Source organism: Poecilia reticulata, linkage group LG8, assembly GCF_000633615.1.
Source record: "Poecilia reticulata strain Guanapo linkage group LG8, Guppy_female_1.0+MT, whole genome shotgun sequence".
Taxonomy (NCBI): Eukaryota; Metazoa; Chordata; class Actinopteri; order Cyprinodontiformes; family Poeciliidae; genus Poecilia; species Poecilia reticulata.
This window is the reverse complement of record NC_024338.1, coordinates 24,482,853-24,500,482: the sequence shown is the minus strand read 5'-3', so window position 1 is coordinate 24,500,482 and position 17,630 is coordinate 24,482,853. Positions and strand designations below refer to the sequence as shown.

Here is a 17,630-nt window from a genome sequence, read left to right as displayed (position 1 = left end):
GGGCTCACTAAATCTGCCTGGTTCCGTGGCACAAACCTGAGTTTAATCATAGTCCACAAATTCACAAATTTTTAAAAGGCTTGAGATCAAACAAGCAGCTTAAGGTTAGCMTGGTTTAGTCAAATCAAGTTTGATGTGTATTTTGGATCTTTGTCYTGTTAGAACACCAACTGTGTCAAAGTTTCAAAGATGTAGGAAATTGGTGACCTCATTAGGAGTCCTTGATCTTTATTCCATATATTATTTGCAAAGCACAATAATACAGCATAACAAASCCTAACATCTAATTGTGATACTATTACTGAGTAGTGATTGYAAATAACCCGAACTACATGYCAAACAATGTCCCCAACACTCATCTTGTTCCTTAATTTTTCGACCTGCCACTAAACAGGCAGGTCAAATAGATTATTGGGATGCAGAATGTGCATCCATAGCACCTAAAGCAAAGAATCCTGCATTGTTTTTGGTCATTCTAATTGGTTTTCTGTCTTTTAACGACAGTTTGGGTTTGATGGCTGAAACTTTGGGTGTTTTCACATCTGAAAGTCCAGTAGACTTGGTTTGATTGGGAACCAAAACTGCAACTGGAGTATTTTCCGTTGATGTGGTTCACTTTCTTACGGCACTGTCAAACAATCCAAACTCTACCATTTCGGGCGAGATRCAGGGTACTCCCTGGACAGGTCGCCAGGCAAATGAACTAGAGTTTGATTAAAGCGGACTAAACAGGGCTAGTGTGAATGCAATCTTTGAAACCATTTGATGCTCTAGTTGGACAAATATCCCAAAAACACATTAAATGAGGCTGATGTTAAGGTTCTGATCTCAATTCTATTAAAAATATATGGACTGTGAGTCTGTGTAAACTTCTGGATACCWCTATGCTTTTTAATGGGCACAAATGACTCAGATGGCCTGAAGTACTTATGAAAAGTCTGGTAAATAAAACTGGTAGACCACATTCTTATTCAGACTCCAGTTATCCTCCGCTGACCTGCTGATATTCCTGGCAGATTTCAGGCTGCACCAGGGTGTCTACGACCTGCTGGAGATGTGGTTTTAGAAGCGGTTTGGAGCCACCTCCCAGGACTGCAGCCAGAACCATGAGGGGGGTCCAGGGGTGGGAGGGAGAGCTCGGAGTCATCACATGTTCAAGCATCAGCTTCAGGAAGACAGGTGGGGGGACAAAAGTCCCGATCAGCTTAGCAGCTGCCAGGCACTGTCGGTGAGAACAGACAGGAAAGGAGACAGAAAAAAACAGGAGACATCAGGAAGGAGAAGAGGAGGAAGTCCTTTTTTTTAATCTACCACACATCAAAGATCTTGACAATCCATTATTGTAAACAGGTGCATCCTAAGTCCTTTAACCCTGCTTGGCCCAGTTTAAAATACCCCCCACCCCCCAAAAAAAAACAAAAACAAACAATGAACTTAAATGAATGTTAAACAGTTGACTCAACAAATCCCTCCGTCTCACTAAAACTTTTACTGTTGCCTTAATTCGGATTAATTTAATTTAAAAAAAAACACACACACACACACAAAATAATGTAGCACATCCTTTCCAGCTGATCAAAGGTTTTCTGGGACTTACGTTGTTCACCACGTCCCTCTCTGTGTCAGTACAGGCCCGGTAGAGCAAGGCCAGCAGAGGCTGCAGGTGCTGCGTGGTGTGGTCCTCGGCGTGCAGCAGCAGCACGGAGAGAAGCTGGGACGTCCGGACCCGGGTCGGCACCAGCCAGTCGGTCACATCGTGGCCGATAGCTGGTACTAGTCTGCTTAGGTTTCTAACCACCAGTTCTCTGCAGCCCAGTCCTGGACGCTCCACTKAAGGAATAAAAAAATGTTATYGTAWTTGAAAACTTGGAATAGACATTCAGGTTACGACGAGGCTCCTTTGTAGGACTAAAAATACTTCATCAAAAGAACAATCTTTGGTCAATTGGATCACAAACACGAAAAGACATGAATCACTCGTGATTGTATTTAGTCAAGTTTAATGAATGGCTGTGTTAAGGCCTATTTTTGAATAGTCGCTGAGTTTTTGTGATCGTCAGAAATRGAAATGAAAACAAAAAGTGTGGTTAGAAAATGACAAACACTTTGTGTTCTTCCAAACATTTTCAATTTCAAGATTGTAATTCGTCAGTGAAAACTTTCTGTAAAACACCCRGGGTGGAATTTTACCTTGCAATTAATGTAAAACTTATAACTACGGGATTATTTAAATCAGCGGTGCCTGAGTCCAGTCCTCCAGAACAACCGTCTGGCGACTTTTAGATTAAGCATAATATTCTCATTCAGGTCTCCAGAGGCCCAGCAATGAGGTATTTCTTTGATTTGGGTGTGTTGAAGAAGAGATCCATTTAAAATTGCAGGACAATAGCTCTGGCCAATTGGAGGTAGAAAAATCTACACTTACTTCAGTCACTCTGTGTGTAAACATGGTAGAAACATCCTAAAACTCTTGCAGCTGTAATTGTGAAATCCAGCTCTATAAAAGTGCTCAAAATAAACCAAATCATATATTGCAACAATATTGATAAGCATGCGTCTGATTCCTTCCAATTCACAAATGTGCACCGTTTCGTGTTGGTTTGTCACATAAAAACCCAACGGAACACACTAAATTCTGTAAATAATAMGGCAAAATGTGGAGAAAGTTTAAGCGTCGTAAAAAATKTTTTAAGCACTGTAAAACATGGAGCACAGTGGGAATGAATTTCATTGCTAATTTTGATTTAGCCAACCCTCGCTTCCTTTCTCTCTTGTAGAGGCACACTGATGAGAAAGGAAGCAAAGACTAACGGCAGACGGATATAAATCAGACAGGCAAACCACAACAAGCCCAAACAAGACCATTTCTGGATGTCTTTTGCTGTCTGACAGTGACCTCTTCACATGGGGTGAGCCGGCAGATTTATGGTGGCAAGAAAGTGAAAGACAAAAGGAGGAGGAAAAGAAAAGCCTCCTCTTTTTTTTCTTTTCCTTCTGTAGGCAGAGCTGGTTTTCATCCATAATGTTGCTTTGCTAGCTCTGAGGTTTGGACAGAAGCTTTATTGCAGCGCTGAGTACACTCACCCCTGGCTCTTAGGTAACACGTGGTGACCGTGTTCAGGTTCAGGCTCATTCTGTGACCTGAGGCAAACATTAATCTTTGCAGGCCAGTGCCTGCCCTGACAACAGAACAGTCATAGAAAGCCTATTTTCATAAAATGGAATAACCAAGAGGAGCTACAAAAACAAATGTAAGGCTTATTTTATGTTGCTGCTATTACAGTACCTCAATGTGCAGATGTGAACATATRAAAAAAGATCAGATTAAACTCTTAAATTATTATTTTTTTCTTATTGGTTTGTATTAGTTAAAAAACAAGATGAACATTTTTTAAACTGTAGCTATATACATTAGGATTTTATTACACCTTTTAAAGAAGAAAAGAAATCAAAAACATTACAATTTAAAGTGGCAACATTGGTATTGGCTTTACACATTAAGGACGTCTACTTTGGGATAATGCTGTTTCACTTTTTAAACCCAGTTATTTAAAGAAATAACATTTTCAATGATATTCCAMTTTTTGGGAGAAACCCCTTTGTTGTGTAGCTCCAGTTCAGGGACAAATACCCTGATACTTAAGTTCTCCCATCAATCTGAGGGGAAATTTGTTGTTTTCCAATATAAAAAACTCACAATTGGAAGGTGCACAGACAGTTGATTAAAATAAGTTCAGTCAGAAACTATGGTGACTATAAAAAAATAGCCTACGGTCTGCAGCAGATTAGAGGGACAGCTGGTATTTTTAGTACAGAAAACACAACAGTTATTTTGAGGCAAGAACAAACTTTTTTTTTTTTTGTGTGCATTTTTTCAAACAAGTGACACATTATTGTTTTCACTGAAACACATAGAAGTTGAAAGTAAACATGTTATTGGTACAGTGACTGACCTCCAGGTGGATAGTGAGGAGGTGGGCTGAGAAGRAAATCCATTTTGTCCTTTATGTCATCCTCATTTTCCTTCTCCCACTGCAGGCCTGCTTGTCTCCACAAATCAGCTGCTAACAGTCTGTAACATTTGGTAAAAACATCCCATATTTCTTAGTTAACCACTTTCTCATAGGATTCATTGAGATTTCCATTATTAAAGGAGAAATATTTAAAACCCCATTTTTTTGAGCTTGATAAATAAATATGGAATTCTATGCTAAATGCGTTGCAGGGGTGCATTTAAATGTGCACTCTCAACTGTCTAATATTTGGTAAATGATATTGTATTGTCAATTCAAACCTGATTTCTGGGATCTCATCGCTGATGCTGCTCAGCAGGAGTGGAATGAGTTTGTGGAAATATGAATATCGATCTCTCATGTTTAAAAGCCAGTCACCAACAACTGCAGTCACAGCTTTTCTCACCTGAAATATAAAAGAAAAATGAGGAGCAGTAGAAAAACAAAACTTTTTTGCTTGTTTTACTTCATATATAAAATAAGAAAATCTTTGCTGGAAGGTAAGAATGYAGTTTTTCTACAAGTAGTAGAAAAACTAAATATTCCACATAGTAACAAGCAAACAGCAAGCGATAGAAAGCACACAGGTAAAGCTTTCTAAAATATACTTAATAACAAAAGAAAAACCTGCGGTGAGTCGTCGAATAGTCTCTGTGCGAGGTGTGACACCACATCATCCACGTTTTTTCCGCTGCCATGCTGTATGACTGCTCCAGTGGCTTCGATGGCCGAAACTCTGACCCGTGAATGCTGATGACTTATGGTCTGCATGAGAGGCTTTACCAGACTCTCAGCTTGCATGTGAAAATGTTCTAAAAKAAATAAAGAGGATTTCAATGCGTTTACGTTTTAATTGTGACATTTGGACTTTCTGTCGGTATCAACTTAAATGTATTTAATGATCATTTAATGTATCTAATTTCACAAGATCTCACAAGACACAAAGAGCACAGGATAAAAATAGAAAAGGATAAAAAAAATCCCAGTGATGATTCTGTCAGTAATAATCACTAGAGTTCCTRGAATAGAGCTAATCAGCTGTCAGTGCTAAACAATTTTGTGGAAAAGTGTCTTTAAGTAGATTTTGGCACAGTCTAAAACATTTCAGTTGCATTAATCCAAAGTGTTAAGGAACAAGAAGCCAGAGGTAGATTGGTTGGACCAGACTCCTCAGCCAGTTAAAGGTAAAGATGGTTTGTGACGCATAGATCTACTCTTTACATTTCCAAACTTCCCTTTCAATTTGATTTAGTTCCTGCAAACACTAGTTGCCGCCTGATATGAAAAGTTTAGAAGGCATTTATGTAGGCATTAGCACAAYTTTTCTGAATTATTCAAATGTTTCACCACTACTAATTAGTTTTATTCTAAACAACCCGCAAGTCAGCTTCAAGAGTGTAAGGTGCCTTTAAGAAAATGAAATAAAACTCTACTTTTTCTTCCAGCCTTTATTGTCAGTGTTTTTTTAAATTTTTTTTGCAACTGAACCAATTCCAAAAACCAAATTTGACTTTTCTGCAAGTGTGACAAAAACAATGTAACTTTGTCCCAGTTGCAGGAGCAACACTGCAAATTTTGTATTAATTTAATGTGCTTAAAAACAACAGAAGCGGCAAAAGAAATAACAAAAACTAATTTGAATTTAATAAATAAAATTCAAATTAATCGGACTGATTAATCATAAATCGGATTGATTAATATGACTWGTAGCTTTAAATTTAAGAAGGCATGACAGCATAAACAACTTCTTCAACCATTATATACCATATATACCATAACCAATCATCTCAATACTCCAGCTTTGAGACTAACCGAGAATGGAGAAAAAAAAAAAAAACAGGAACTGCGGCTGCGCAGTAGAGAGTACTGTAAGCGTGTGTTGTATGAATCCAAGGTAACCAACCTGGCACAGACTTTGCAAAGTCAACAGTGCATCTGCAACTTTCCTTTTTGACATCCGGAAACGGGTCAACGATGGTTCTCTGCAGAATGTTGATCGTTTCGTTGAGATAAGGCGCTAAATGTTGACCACACACCTCCACCAACAGAGTCAACAACTCCACAGCCGACAGCCGAAGCTCTTCCGACGGCTCCAAGATTTCTTTGTCGCCGAATCTCTGACCCAGACAGGGCATGAGATAGGGCAATGCTTCCTCCGGTTTGGGGACACAACGAATAAACTCTGTTATGATCGCAATGGTGGTTTCTCTGCATTTCTCCGTTGGGTCTGACAGGCACTTGAGGAGAGGCTTGAGCAGAGAAGAGAATACTTCCTGTAAAACGCCGCTGGGGAGTCCTTTATTCACAGTCTCCTTCCTTATCGACTCAAGAGCCCTCTTTCGTGTCGCCTTGTTGTCCTCGTTCAAGCAGTTTAAGTGCCGGCTGATACCTCTCAAAACCTCAGAGGCAGCATGCTGGTCTCCAGCCGCTGCCATCTTAACTATCGCTATGACAACCGGTTGCTTCGCGACAAAACAAACGTTTGCTTTACGACAACTTTAGATTCAAAATCTCAAACTTTATTGACGTTTACAGAGTAACAAAATGCAACATAAATTTGCAGGACGTACTATGTATGTTTTGAGGCCTTTTTTACTTTTGAAATTCAAGTACATTTAACCATTTAATGTGTAACGCATAMGCAAATTGAAGAAAAAATTGCATATTAATCGTCAGCTCTCAGTTAAATTTGCATCATACAATACCATTGGAAATTACAGGGAATGTCCCCTCAGTGGTTAGATTTTATAAACTTCAGATGACCTTTAGAGAATATTCTCTCAATTCTCGTAAAAGTATTGCTTTTATATGTTATTTTTATCTGCGTAGCCTACCATTTAGAGAATATACAATAAACAGTACTGTACATGTAATGGTTTTAATATGACAAAAATAAATAAATAAAATAAATTTGTAAATGGTCATCTCTTTTCCCTCAATTATTTTGTAGTGATATAAAGTAATTTTTTGTTCCATTCTTTAAAATAATGGAACAAAAAAATCCATTATTTTACAAATTTTTGTATGTCTGATTTTTTCACAAAATTTAATTTATGACCAAACAATSACCTTTTTAGTAAGCAATTTACCAAAAACATTTTTACTCTTAATTTAGTCATTTGTGTGTGACTACTTTTTACCTGAGTAAAAAAATATTGAAGTAATTTGACCTTTGTTTKTATATTTAAGAGCACAGGTACCAAATTAAAATGGCTCAAATCTAACTAAAGTCTTTGTGATGTTTCCCCCTCTTTGTGCTGATTGTGTTGCCGCGTGCCAGGTGCCGCCGTCCTCGAGAGAGACTCTGCGGTCGAGGGGATGACAGATTGACGTCATGGAGACTGACGCAGAGTGAGCGGACAGGAGAGAGAGAGGCAGAGCAGCARCAGCAGCAGCAGCATCCCCAGCTAAACAGCGGTACATCATCAACCCGCCAACCCCAGCGAGGTGTTTTCTAACTGAGCATCCTCCACAAACAAACGGTAGGGACCACACGCGACAACTCCGACTGAACCGTGCTTATAAAATAGCTTTTTATAAAATGGAYGGGGTCGCTGTTTCGCTTCTATGATGTCGGTAGTAGCTGTAATTCCTCTTCGTTGTGGTTTGGGGCTCACTGTAAAGCTAGCTGTTAGCTTCCCTTTGAATGCGGCTGAACAGGTGCTCACAAGCGACACTGTTTACATTTAATTTGCTACTCATGGACGCTGCTGCACCATGCACTCTGGAAAAAAAAACAATGATATTATAGATGTCATTGCCAAAGTCATAATCTGATGATGCATAATGCAATAATACTCGTACTGTTAACGTGATATACCTTTCAGGAAGTGAAGCAATCTATGCAATCTATGCTCCTCTTCCTGGATTGTCAAGATGTCAAGATACACCATGCTTCAGCGTGTTATTTGATCTAGCCTATTTGTAGTCTGACAATCAGAGCTGTTTACACATGTCCTGCATCTTAACATAATACAATTAAGTAACATTACCCAAATTTAGAAGAAAACAAAACTGTGTTTATGATTGAAATATGCAGATCTATTTTGGAATATTACTATTAAAAGCTGGATAATGGGGAAGAATGTAAATAAAAACAATTAGAAAACGATCCCAAGTAATTTAAAGTCTGTAGATCATAATTTTAAAAGCATTTTTATTAAATAATAAAATYCCACATGYCATTATTGTCTGCTTAAAAGATTACATACTTATATAAAATATAACTGGGATCATACAACAAGCACAATACAATCAAGGAGTAAAAACAAAAGAAAGRAAACTACAACACAATTATCATAAGAAGAACTCAATGAAACTAATCTAAGTGAACTGAAACAGAAATATGTTGCTTATATAATATTGGTTATTGCACTCAGAATAATAGTGTATTTTTCCCAAACAGCCAATTTTATATATCTTTCATAAGGAGCAATATTTCATCCMGCTGACTTGCAGTGCGTAACATTAGGAGGAGATGGTGTAGCTTTGTGTTACTCAAGTGACGAGTGAAATTCCCAGCTCACTTTCTAAGGWATCTCATTAGAAAGTGAGATACCTTAGAAAGCTAGTCCTAAGCTAGGACTAGCTTAAAGTCCTAGTTTAGACTTTAAGTAACAAAATGCAACATAAATTTGCAGGACGTACTATGTATGTTTTGAGGCCTTTTTTACTTTTGAAATTCAACTACATTTAACCATTTAATGTGTTAAATGTAGTTTAACACATTAAAGCTTAAAGTCCTAGCTTAAAAGGACTTTAAGCTAGGAATGTACCGATGTAAATATTTARACCAATATCTATTTTTGATATCGGTGTATTCCTGCCCTTTTGACTCTGAAAAATGACCACACTGCTGAAATTGCTTCTCGCTTCAGTTAAACGCCCAACAACCCTGCAAAGCATCACTAACACTGACATCTGCCTGAACAGTTAGGGCCAACCCCCATTTTATCCTGAATCACGTCCACGAATGGTAACAGGACAGAATGTTRTTGGCTCAGTTATGCTTATAGGACTGATGCCAATACGTTATAAAATTAGCAACATGGGCTAATAGCAATGCTAATGCCGATATATTGTGCCTTCCTACTTTTAGCTGAGGAAATGATGTGATGTAAAATAGCAACCATAACTTTTTAAAACCGTGATTTAAGTAACCTGCTAATGCTGTATGACTCCTACTCTTTTTCTAAAAACAAATGCTTTTCAGTAGAMAGGGCTTTAAATCTTTTTCATTGAGTTACAGATAGAAACAGACATTCTGCTGTAATGTTTTGGCAATTGTAGCTTGGCATTATCATGCTAAAACAACCCAGATCCTTAAAAGCCATCATCTGCCAAGGCATACATTAGTAAATGCWGATCAATCTACAGATGTTGTTTACTATTAATTGAGCCCTAAAGCACAMAATCTTGAAGAACATCCTGTATTTGAAATGTGCTAAAAATGGTTATTCTGCAGTTCAAATTACACGCCACTTCTAGGACTCAGTATTAGGCTAAGTTAAATTATGCTCATGCCAATCAGTCTCACAATAAGTAAGACTGATTGAATGAAAATATGAGAGCTAGAAACTAAAATCAAGGATTAACGATAGCTACCCCCAAAAGCCTGTGGTGTACATTGGTTTACTAACGATGGATGAATCATAGCTAAAATGGGAACRGTAATCAAAGGAACACTATTTCAGCTGGGACGGGGTCCAACATGCAAGTTGCATGTTTGGAAGAAGCTAATATTTCTGATAAATCGGAAAGTTCAACAGACTCAAAACACGTATCAGGTTCTTTAATTACATTCAGTGCTGCCTCTCTTGCTGATGATGACGTAATCCCATTCAGGAGGATGCCAACAATTTTTATTTTCAACATAATTATTGCAATTAATTTTATACATCAATTCCTGCTATTCTGTTTTTTTTTCTTTTGTTCTCCTCCTTTTGTGCTTTCTGAGTTCTCCATTTTTGCCCCCTTCCGTCAGTATTTCCTGCTTTCCCCAAGCTGGCTACAGCGTTCCTGTCTCCTCTCTGGTCTGCTTTGCCTCCCCTCCTCTCATGGTCCACCCTGTTTATATCTCACCACCACAGAGATAAAAGATAAGATGGCTACCTCCTCCTCAGCTCTGGAAGAAGACGAGAGTTTGAAGGGGTGTGAAATCTTTGTGCAGAAGCACAACATCCAGCAGATCCTCAAAGAGTGCATCGTGAACCTTTGCATTGCCAAGCCCGAGCGTCCTATGAAGTTCCTGCGGGAGCATTTTGAAAAGCTGGAGAAGGTTAGTGAAAACGGAAAAAAAAGAAAAAAAAAGTCTCTAGTTTAAGATTCTTCTTTGCAATGTGGGAATTTGATGTGTTTTAGGCTGAGCTTGGAAAAGGTTTAGACACATTTTATTTGCTATGCATGCTCGCAACGATTAATGTACGTCAATAATTTATTCTGCAGTTTTTGTTTGTTGGATTACTCCATTGCAGCAGAGGGTTTCCAGTGGCTTGTCAGGAGATTTTCAGTTTCACAGTAGCAGAAGAGAGGATGGAGAAAAACYCAAAGCAAAACATAAAAAGAAATATTATGAAAGAGCCTTTATTTCCTCTGCTACAATAGTARAACCCATTAGTGGATGCGAGAGAGATTCCCATAAAAGGCCAGTGTCCTGCTCGCAGACTCGGACAGCGGACTGTTTGTGTCTTTCTCTCTGTAAGCCCGTCTACATCAGAGCAGAGAAACAATGGAGATGACACGTTAATTAAAAGCTAACAGCCTACAGAGAGGAGAGAGCTTTTTGGGTTCAGCTAAAAAAAAAAAAAAAAAAAAAAAATCACAAAGTATGTGAAGAGGTGGTGACCCCTGTGGTACATTTTCTGTTGCTGACAGGTAATGGGACTTCTCAGTGTCTTTGAGTACCAGGATCTTTTTAGATGATTTGCTGGTGTTTGGAACCAAGAGGGGAACAGCTTGCTTCGCTTAGCGACCCTTAGCTCCTGGCTTACAGAAGATCAAAACCCCAATCCTTTTTCTGATCAGTGAATGCACCATTAGGTATCAACTGGAGTCTCTTGAGTTTGGAAGTTGTTACTGAATGAAGCAAGCTCCAAGTCAACTATGTTAAAAATGAACTAACTGATGGAAAATTAAGTAGTTAGAAGCACAAAGGTGATTGTTATATTCTTGTTTAGGAAAGGGGGATTGCTGCAAAGTCAGACTTGATGAAGTTGGCTTGGTTTTCTTACACCGAAAACATTTTACCAGTTGCTTTCATAATATACTAAATAGTGCCTTGAAAAGAGATGTGTTGAGAATTGACTCATTATATCTAAGACCAATAGAGGAAGCTTCTTGGAAATGTGAGAGACATAGCAGCTGTTCMWTCAGACCGCCAATTAATTTAAATGAGGAGGGAGATATAAATTGTGTCTGTTTTAAAACAGTGAAATCCTGTTTTACTTCAGTGTTGTCACACCGCCTATTCTCTCAAACACACCCAGTGTGACATCGCCTCTCATCCTAATATGAATAAAATATTCATCGGTTAAGATGAAACGGTTCTCAAAATTAGAATTAATKAATMATTTTACATTCTAATACAACAGATAGAAAATCAGAGCTTTCTCTCTCAAACATTAGGTTATTTACTTTGAAATGTGCATCTTAGATTGCATACTTCAAAATTTTTAGGTCGACATACACAGATGTAGCTGTAGCATAACTGATAGCAAGGGAAGTGATTTAGAAAAATCAGATGCAAGAAGGGCTAAAGTTCACGACTGCATCATCTGTAGGGTGGGTCTAGGTGGTACCACTCCTCATCCTTACTGCAGGGATGTGTGCGCATGGTATCATGTGAGTCACCAGACTTTAGCAACAATTGCATTTTTATCTCTTTGTCGTTCTCCACTTACCCTCCCACCCCCCGTATCTCTTTGTTTGGGGGCTGATTTCACAAAAAATAATTATAGCAGACTTGTTCTTCTCATTTTCATGGTCTGCAGCTTCGTGTTCAAAATGCATTCAGAACGGTCACAATAGTCAACGTCAAAACGGGTACTGTGGTGTWAACAACTGCTTGTGCTGTTGTTATTTGGGACTGCGATGCTGCATCAGCAGAGAGGCAGCATGAATACTAATGACTGTGGTAGAGATCATCATATAAAAATCTCAAGTAATCCATTTTAGTGCAATTCATGCTTCACCGCTACAATCTCAATAACATATAAACATTAATATGTACTTATAAGTCAGGTTGCAAGGTGTTAGAAAAACAGGATGCATTATTGTTAAATATTTTTGATAAATTTCTTTATTTTCTGTCATTATAATTGTGATAATCATCTAGAGCAGATCTGAACATCTAAAACAGTAAATCTTCATTTAACTGGAAAATTATGTTRTTAGAGTGTGAATGAATGACTATATATATATATACACACACATATTAGTCTGACAAATGCTGCATGTTTGCAGGTCTTTGCAGATTTGATATTGTCAGTGTGATGACAGTTGTAAACTGGACAAAATTAGTAATTAATATTCTYTATGATTTAGGAAAATACTGGAAAGCACATTAATAAACTTGTTTTGTACATGTGGCCACCCCTTTTAAAGAGATAATGATGGAAGCTATGAGGATAGGTGGCATATACACTTTGAATGAGATGTTTACTTGTCAGTTTCACATTAATGGTAATTCGGATTATGTATTTGAAAGATGGGTCAGTGCTAAAAAAAATCAACCAGTTGAACTCTACCTATTCTAGGAAAAATAGCGATCAAATATCCACGCAGAAATATACCAGAACCTTGTCAATGGCAACAAAAAGCCTGTGTTTTGCAATATATTGCGGATATATCGCCAGCAGATATATMGCCATCACAATATCAGTGTGTGCAAAAGGATTTTTGTTTTGGTGCACAATAATTGTTAYGAACCTGAATTTTTCATGTTATTGTRTTATTTAGACTACTGTTTCTAACTTAGAAACTTTGATTCCTGYGTTAGCGACGACGCACACACTCACAGCTAAGGGCAATTTAGAGAAGCCAATTAACACGAGAGTCGCATGTGTTTTTGCTCTGTGGGAGGAAACCCACATATGCACAGGGAGAACATGCAAACTCAGAAAATCTCCAGGGCAGAATTCAAACGCAGAGCCTTCTTGTAGTAAAGGAACAGTTGTACCAACTGCGCCACCMTGCAGTCCTGCCATGAATCCATATTATCACAACAGGACTTTTAACAGTAAGTTGCAAGTGATGCCTGTAACTCTTCGTGYAAGATCGCAGCACTCTCTTTTTAGTTTAAATACAAAACAGAGTGCTTACAGTTGTGCTGTTTGAATTAATTGAACTGTACAAGTAGTTGGAATAARAACTGCTCTTTTTCTAGCCTTGTACGGTCAACAGAAGCCCAACCTGATTGCGGTCAACCARTCCAAATCTGGGCTAATATTGTGAGGCCAATCACTGGCGGAGCTGAAACAGGCCATGCACGCTTTCGTGGTGTCCCAGTTTTTTTTAAGAGGCTTAATGTTTTTTTTTTTTCCTACAGCTCTGATTTATAACCAGCATTTTATTTCAAGATCATAATCTTTATGATTCATCTTTTTCGATTACTTGCGCAAACATTGGGGGATTTGAGAAAATGCTAAATTTTCAACTTTTGTAAGAATTCTTGGTGTTGGACTTTATTGGATTTTTACCTCAGGAAGCTGCTTCTTTCAGCTTCAAAATACAGCATGAGAAACATTTTTTGAACATCTTTCTGTTTTACTTTTTCCCTTTCATGATTGCGTGATTCTTCCCTCTCTCAGGGCCACCTCTKTCAGCACTCCTYGCCCACTACAGGCRGTAACCTAGGCAACAGGAGAGGATAGATAGACKGTAGATCCACCCTGTATTCACAAAGTTTATTCCCTAATCTGGTCAGGGTTCTCTGTGTGCGAATTAGATTGCCTGGGTGTAATCTTTCTGTTCTTTTGTCAAACCCAACCTCATTTTCCTYCTGAAAAGATTCATACAGCGCATGCAGCCTTATTCGTTTTGGTCTCTCCATTGTCCACTCTCAGAAACCTTCTCCTTCATGCGTATTTTWCTGATATACATAATTTTTTTTTCTTTCTCCGTCTTCGTTTTTCTTCTGTTTCTGTCTTGATTGCAATCATCACAGTAGGTACTTTGTTTTTAACCTTTGCGTTCGTACATTAGCACGCCTGCAGAGTAAATGTGTAAATGACAGGCATCTCGGTTCCTTTCTTTCTGCCCATTTATGCATGGTAATGATGCTTTTGTGCGTACAATAGAGGCTTCAGATGGGTGTTCTGGTCTCATCGTGTCTATCAGCTCAGTGTGTTCTGTCTGGCTCTGACTGCGGAGAAGCAAGCCCCTAATTTTTTGACATAATCAGTTTAGCCTAAAAACACAAAGCAATATTTGTTTTTTGTCATAACGGAATTCTTGTCTGACAGGATTAGTTTTAAAGAGCTACATTAGTGATTAGCAGAAGTTTCATCTGTGCATAGATAATTTATCTCACCATCTGCATTGGATGGYTAAATGTATGTTGCACAATAGTAATTGCAACAGCTTGCGTCTGCTGAAACTATAATGGTGTTTGTGAATGTGTCGCCCATTGAGCAGCTTGCATTACAGATGTTCTCTGGCATTTGGCGTCTGCAGGTTTTATAGTTTCCTTCTGGGATCTTAGTGGTGTTTGGGGTTGTGYATAAGAAATATCRATTTACATCATTATTAAGATTTATTATGAAGAACACTTAGTATCTTTCTGATAAGACGAGGTCTTTGAAAGCTATGGAATACMGAGAAAACTGCATTTATTGGCACTCACATTTTAAAACATGTGTAAAAAGCCTTAAAATAAATTCAGAATCTCACACAAAATGAGGAAATTGACAACCTTCAGTTTGAATCCATTCGGTATTCGGTTTGGGAAAAAATGTTATGTTGAGAAATGATTGTTTTTTTTCTAATATTCCTTACACAAACCCTTGACAATAAATATAGTCAAAGCATGTTTTTTTTTTTTACATTTGTGCTTCAATTTTTTAACGTTATTGACATTTCCAGGAACTCATAATGAGGAACCCACGACTTTTTGCGTCTCGGATATAAATACGAACTGAAACAAAAGCCTGCTTCTTTTAGTCCCTGGCAGCTACACAGGGGAAAGACCCATAATTCACACAGTGAGAGTGATGTGAAGAAATCACCAAAGTTCAGTGTTGGGGAACTGTTAAAGCAGCCTCTTGGAGTCACAAAGTCTCTATAATCACAGCAATTGTTTGTGAGGAATGCCTGGTAAAATCCTTTTCTGTCCACAAATGTAAACATGTGGAGTTTGCTTCAGTGGGATTGTGTATTTTGGGGGGGGRRAAAAATTAAAATAAAYGTCTACACCAATCTTTTTAGCAACAAGCACCCCAAAAGTTTCTGGTGTGATGTAAAAGATAATAATGTAGGAAAAACTTCATGCCAAGTACGGTTGAGGATAAGTTCAGTGGTGGATCCATGATGCTGAGGATCTTCGGAAGGTACTTGGAACCGTCCTATGGTGCTTAATAAATGCTGAAGGCAGAGAGACAGGAAAGTGGTTGCTGATAATTTAAAATATATAGTGCTGGGAGTGAAGCACGAAACAAATTTATGATTATATGTTCATTAAGAAGACACAACGCTTTAAGTTATGGGAAGAGAAAATGACACAAAAAGAGATTAGTTCATATTTTCTTATCAGTATAAATGTTAAAGAAAAAATATTTTAGCCTTTTAATTGATATGTAATGATAATTGCCACCTATCTATTTAATGTGTGCAAAAATTATGCTAAAATATTAACTACAATCAGATTCAAGTAAACAGAAGTGAAATTTTGCCAAGTGAGCTGAAGAAAAGGGAGCAGAAAAGTAATTTTTCTGCATGATGCATCATGTCGAGTGGCAACTCTGCTGCATTAAGACTGCTTTTGAGATTGCATTAGATGGATTCCCTCGTGTCAGTCAATCAGCTGCTGCCGTCAYTTTTTCTGTATAATGAGAAGATGCCTTGGGCTGGCAGCCATTCTGCCGTCGCCAAGAACCTATCATAACAAATCAACCTGTCCCTTTCAAGGCAGCTGATCTGGAGATTCTTGAAAGTTTTGTATCAACTATCTATTTTTGCTGCTGTATTATTTTTTTTTTTTAAACAAACAAACAAACAAAAAAAAACACTTGAATTTTATCAAGGAACCACCACAAATTCTAATATATTCTTTAGGGTTTTGATGTGATATACCATTGCAAACTGCTATAAGCTTCTGAAGTAGAAGAACAATAACGTAACACATAGTTTATTTTATAAATCTTTTGGACCAGAGCAACTTTTTGCTGCGTTTTTTCCTCAAGAAATTTAAAGTTGGTCCCTTGGTCTTTGTGATGCAGTTTTTTCATCAATGTTCTCCAACAAAYCTTTGAAGACTTCACAGGACAGCTGCATTTACGCTGCATTATACATAGATGGACTCAAACTAGGTGTGTATTTGTAAGGCAGAAAATCCAAACAGCTAAATAGTGGTGCTGAATTTTATTTAGGTGTGTGAGAGTGAAAAGGTGCTAAATACAAATGCACAAAATAAACAAAAACAATGTGATATTTTTCTTCCACTCCWGGATTATGCCACACTTTGTGTTGGTTCATCCCATAAAACCATAATAAAATACGCTGAAGTATGAGGACTGTAATGTAGCGAAATATGAAACCGTGCGACGGTTGGGAATACAGTTTCAGATGGTTTCAGTGCCACTGATGTAAACTTGTGAGGTCAGGTTAAGATCATAAACAGTATTTTACCCAAAAGGACTTTTTAAGTTATAGTTCTCAGTGAAGCAATGATGTATCCACGCTCACCACTGCACTTTGAGCAGAGTAGTTTGTGAAATTACCCCTGGTTCCACGCAGTGACCCGAAGCCAAACATCCTCTTCCATGGCTCACCTGAAGGCCCCTAAAGTTATACAGGACCCCTCGGCTTCTGTCTCCACGGTGGTCCTTCTTTGTCTTTTCTCATCTGTCCGTTGCCTCCTGCCATTTTTCTTCTGTTAGTTCCTGCTTTGCGTGAGAGAGAGAGAAGAATTGTGCCAAACTGATTATAGAAAGAAAATGGCAGCCAAAAAAGGTAAACAATGTTCAAAACCAGCAGTAATTTCTCCTGGGATTCTTCAGACTCATTTGTTTTTTTTTCAAAAAGTAATTTGTATTGTTTTCTCAGCAGACCTGTGCAGTGGAGGGAAATCAGCTCTTATTGAGCCGTTTTGTTGTTTTACTTCTATTAAGTCCACTTAYGCCTGTCAGCACATTTTAGATATAGGTCATTTGAAAAMTAATTTTTGAGATTCAATATGCGTACACTGCGCAGGGAGACAAGTTTGTTGTGAACTGAAAGACCGAAGAGAACGAACATCACCAGCGCTGTCAGAGCCAACGCAGCAGTGAAAATTCGGCCCATTGTGGTGCTGTAATGGTGTGGAACAGAGTGATGAGTAGACTGTTAGCTCCGCCGGTGGATCAGCCCCTGCATGCTTCATTACCTGCATGTGATTGTGTGTGTGTGTGTGTGTGTGTGTGTGTG

General features: G+C 38.2%; 2 protein-coding genes across 3 annotated transcripts in view; one reads left to right on the top strand and one right to left on the bottom strand.

Annotated features, from left to right (window-relative positions):
* Positions 1 to 6,476, bottom strand: part of dnaaf5 (dynein axonemal assembly factor 5) — a 17,704-nt gene extending 11,228 nt beyond the window's left edge. Inside the window, exons 1-6 of the mRNA XM_017306043.1 lie at positions 5,917 to 6,476; positions 4,641 to 4,825; positions 4,295 to 4,419; positions 3,954 to 4,072; positions 1,598 to 1,830; positions 998 to 1,222 (exon numbers count right to left, since the gene is read on the bottom strand). Of these exons, the coding sequence (XP_017161532.1) occupies positions 998 to 1,222; positions 1,598 to 1,830; positions 3,954 to 4,072; positions 4,295 to 4,419; positions 4,641 to 4,825; positions 5,917 to 6,448 (1,419 nt within the window). The 5' untranslated portion in view covers positions 6,449 to 6,476. The remainder of the gene's footprint in view (positions 1 to 997; positions 1,223 to 1,597; positions 1,831 to 3,953; positions 4,073 to 4,294; positions 4,420 to 4,640; positions 4,826 to 5,916) is intronic.
* Positions 6,477 to 7,354: 878 nt separating this feature from the next.
* Positions 7,355 to 17,630, top strand: part of prkar1b (protein kinase, cAMP-dependent, regulatory, type I, beta) — a 68,729-nt gene continuing 58,453 nt past the window's right edge. The window contains exons 1-2 of one of the 2 annotated variants that reach the window (XM_008416713.2): positions 7,355 to 7,495; positions 10,103 to 10,290. In XM_008416713.2, coding sequence (XP_008414935.1) covers positions 10,117 to 10,290 — 174 coding nt within the window. In that variant the 5' untranslated portion in view covers positions 7,355 to 7,495; positions 10,103 to 10,116. The remainder of the gene's footprint in view (positions 7,496 to 10,102; positions 10,291 to 17,630) is intronic. The other variant, XM_017306354.1, reaches the window with a different exon arrangement.